General features: G+C 37.8%; 1 protein-coding gene across 3 annotated transcripts; it reads right to left on the bottom strand.

Annotated features, from left to right (window-relative positions):
- Positions 1-1616: 1616 nt before the first annotated feature.
- LOC118045515 (putative phytosulfokines 6) lies at positions 1617-2726 on the bottom strand. 3 transcript variants are annotated; one of them, XM_035054175.2, is made up of 4 exons: positions 2590-2726; positions 2331-2449; positions 2172-2236; positions 1617-2078 (listed from the first exon to the last, which is right to left on the bottom strand). In XM_035054175.2, exons 2-4 carry the CDS (start codon positions 2425-2427, stop codon positions 1968-1970), a joined length of 273 nt encoding a protein of 90 aa, XP_034910066.1. In that variant the 5' UTR covers positions 2428-2449; positions 2590-2726; the 3' UTR covers positions 1617-1967. The 3 variants fall into 3 exon arrangements, with proteins under 3 accessions (XP_034910066.1, XP_034910067.1, XP_034910065.1); XM_035054176.2 differs by having other exon boundaries at positions 2612-2716; XM_035054174.2 differs by lacking the exon at positions 2590-2726 and having other exon boundaries at positions 2331-2524.
- Between the last annotated feature and the right edge of the window lie 388 nt (positions 2727-3114).

Raw genomic sequence — 3114 nt, 5'->3', positions numbered from 1 at the left:
TGCCTTTTAAATTAATAATTGCTGCCTAGTCACTGTTATAGTTCCAGGATCCAAACATTTGCACATGGTGATTGTCATCTATGATTGGCTACTTTCTGCTAACGTGTGTCGGTGCTTTTCCACATCCATGATTACAATACTAAGAACAATATTTGCATGCCTCCTTATATATATATATATATATGATTTTACATATCCTTGTCATGAAAAAAGCGGAGTTCACCGTGTTGCTTATGATATGATATATCCCACTAGTGAATGGATCCAAGTTATTTTTCTTCACCTTCTTTGATCTCTACCGCCCCCCTCTCTCTCTAGGAGATTGAAAATATTGCAAACTTTTATTCTATTACACTACCATTATCGACGGAGGAATTAGAGAAATATCTAATTTGGTGTACCATCAGGGAACTGGAACCTTCTTCCGATCCTTGCACGGTAAGTCATTTGTCATCTATCACTAAAAGTAGAAAACTATCATCCCAATGTTGAGCTAACAGTTAGGTTAATTTGTAAAATCTCCAGTTCAAAACTTGATTCAGAATGGGTTTGAAGTTAAATTGAAAAAGTTATTGACTTTAATTGAGTAAATCTCAAGAATTTCTTTTTAAAATAACAAAATGATACCGATTTACTAAAAACAAATTAAACCTGTAATTCACTCGCTGACCTGATAACTTAACGATCCAATCAGTCTCTAAACTAAATATGAAAACTATGATCACAAAAATGCACAACAACAGGCTGCATGGCATGGAAAGATGCTCGATTTCTGAAGTCATCTTTCCCAAGTTGTGGTCCTTGGTTTAAATCCAAGAAGTCTGAGAAAGTAGAATATGGAGTGTGGGATTGTACAGATAACAAGGGATTGAAATGGCCGTATCAAAACTTAAGTATATTATTTCATTTTCTCTGACTACTTTAACTTGGCATGAACATCTCTTTTGCTAGTTCTTTAGGTCTGATACGAGGTTGGCAGATTCAAAAACCCTACAATTGCCCTTTTGGATGGAATAAAGCTTCAAATTACAACTGTGTTACAGTACTCCTACAAACCCCCCTTTTTTTCCTGAATGTTTCATAGATACGAAATGATCTTTTCCGATTTGGATCGCAGAAGAAAAATCAAGTTCATCATGTAAGAGAAAAATCATAAAAAGGATGCATAACCAAGGGAAACAGGACAGGGAAACATGTGGTTCTTAGAGAGGTAGATGTTGGGAACTTGGGATTTGCATACAGGAATAACATTGATGTTAAACTGTCCAAATTCAACTTGAACGCAAGAGCATGTACGCTGTGGAGTTAATTAAGATGATGCCATGAGAGCCGTAAATGCAGACATTGAAATCTGTCTCTAAATTCACTGAGCTCAACTTCCCAACTGTCTATTAAATTGCTTTAATTCCTAATCCCAAATTCACCTAACAAGATTTCAATGTTTCGGCAGTACTGCTCATCTTATGCAGGTCTGGAGCTATTTTGGTCTAGCAATCTGGCTATTCCACTTTCCTTTACTGAAATTGTAATTAATGCCCCCCTTCTCCCCTTTTCACTCTTTCTCCCCATCTCTCCGGTGAAACTAGGACTATATAAGTTCTAGAAGTACTAAGAAATCATAGAATTAACTCTGTAAATAAATTCATCATCACAGAGATAGAAATGGGCTTTAGCTGCGCTTACTTGTGTAGTTACATTATCAAGTACACAGAGAAATCATACACCAACATATGTAGACTCATCATTACAAACGATGATATACGTACGTAGAATTGAACAGAGCTGCACTTGGGTAGGGGTAAAGTTACATTTTCAGAGAGAAGAAAACTGGGAACCATTCTTGTAGCTTTTTAACGCGATTGCCATTTTGAGAAGAATATTATAGCTAGTTTATATATATTATATAGGAATCTAGACGTAAGTTGGACGAAGAAAAACATGGCACTTCAATTTCTAAAATTGAAGTGTCACGGCTTGTGATGCTGGGTGTAGATGTAGTCCAAGTGAGCCTCTGCAATTATCCTTCTCGTTAAGCACTCCTCGTCTCCGCCATCACATAGCTCTGACCCCGTCAGCTGCTGAAAAAATTAACAAAAACAAGAAAAACTTGTATAAGCTGCTGAAAATTTATGACCAAATTGTTAAAGTAGAGAAAAAAAGTTGATGCTTACATTCATTAACTCACTGTCCTCCGTCCCTTCACTGGTGATTTCATCTAGGTTTACCTCCTCTTGCCCTGCAAAACAAGCAAAACATCAGTTTCTGAAAATACATAACTCTTATCAGTTCTCAACAAGGAAGTGGTGGCAGAGGAGGAGGAGGAGAACTACCTTGTTTGCTTAATAGGAAACGAGCAGATAACTTTGAGGAATAGACTAGGACAAGAAGGATGAGCAGAAGAGCTTTGTAATTTAGGCTCTGCTTCATGGTTTTAGCCTTTTAGCAGGTTCTGTTCCAAACAGACAAGCAGAGAGTTCAAACTTTAAAGAGATGGGATTTGGGAGTTGGGTGATAGAAGAAGAGGATGTATAAATACATGCAGAGGAAGCAACAACGCTGTAAGAAGAGAGAGTTACATGAAGAAAATACCTAAAGAAGACCGTTGCATTACCTCATCACCTTGTGGGACCAACCTCCCACAATAAACTGCACTCCATGCTTGTGTGCTAACACCATTATTGGGATTAAATAGAAGAAAAGCTTTGGTCACTGTCTGCCATAGGCATAGGGGTCCTGCCAAAGCCCTAAAGACTCCAAAAATCAATGTAATTGTGGTTGACAGTCTCCAAAAGTCAACCTCAGGACATGAACACAGCTGTTGCGCATCATCACAGGTTTTGCCTTTCACAAGCCACTGGCACGTAGCAGGGTTTTCTTTGCTTTATCTTTAACCATGAATAAATATCGTGTAAAAGCAAAGTAAAAGCATTACCATGCATGCTTTAAACCCATTACTGAAATTGCTCCCACATGTAGAACAGCTAGAATAATGGCAACGCCAAGTCGCCAACTATGGCTTCAGTGGGAGATTCCTCCTTTTCTATTACCATTGACTCCTATGGATTTGTACCAAACTCTTTTTTCATGTGCAAGATTGTTGGACTAAAATTTGAG

This window comes from Populus alba, chromosome 9, assembly GCF_005239225.2.
Source record: "Populus alba chromosome 9, ASM523922v2, whole genome shotgun sequence".
Taxonomy (NCBI): Eukaryota; Viridiplantae; Streptophyta; class Magnoliopsida; order Malpighiales; family Salicaceae; genus Populus; species Populus alba.
This window is presented reverse-complemented; position numbering and strand designations above follow the sequence as displayed.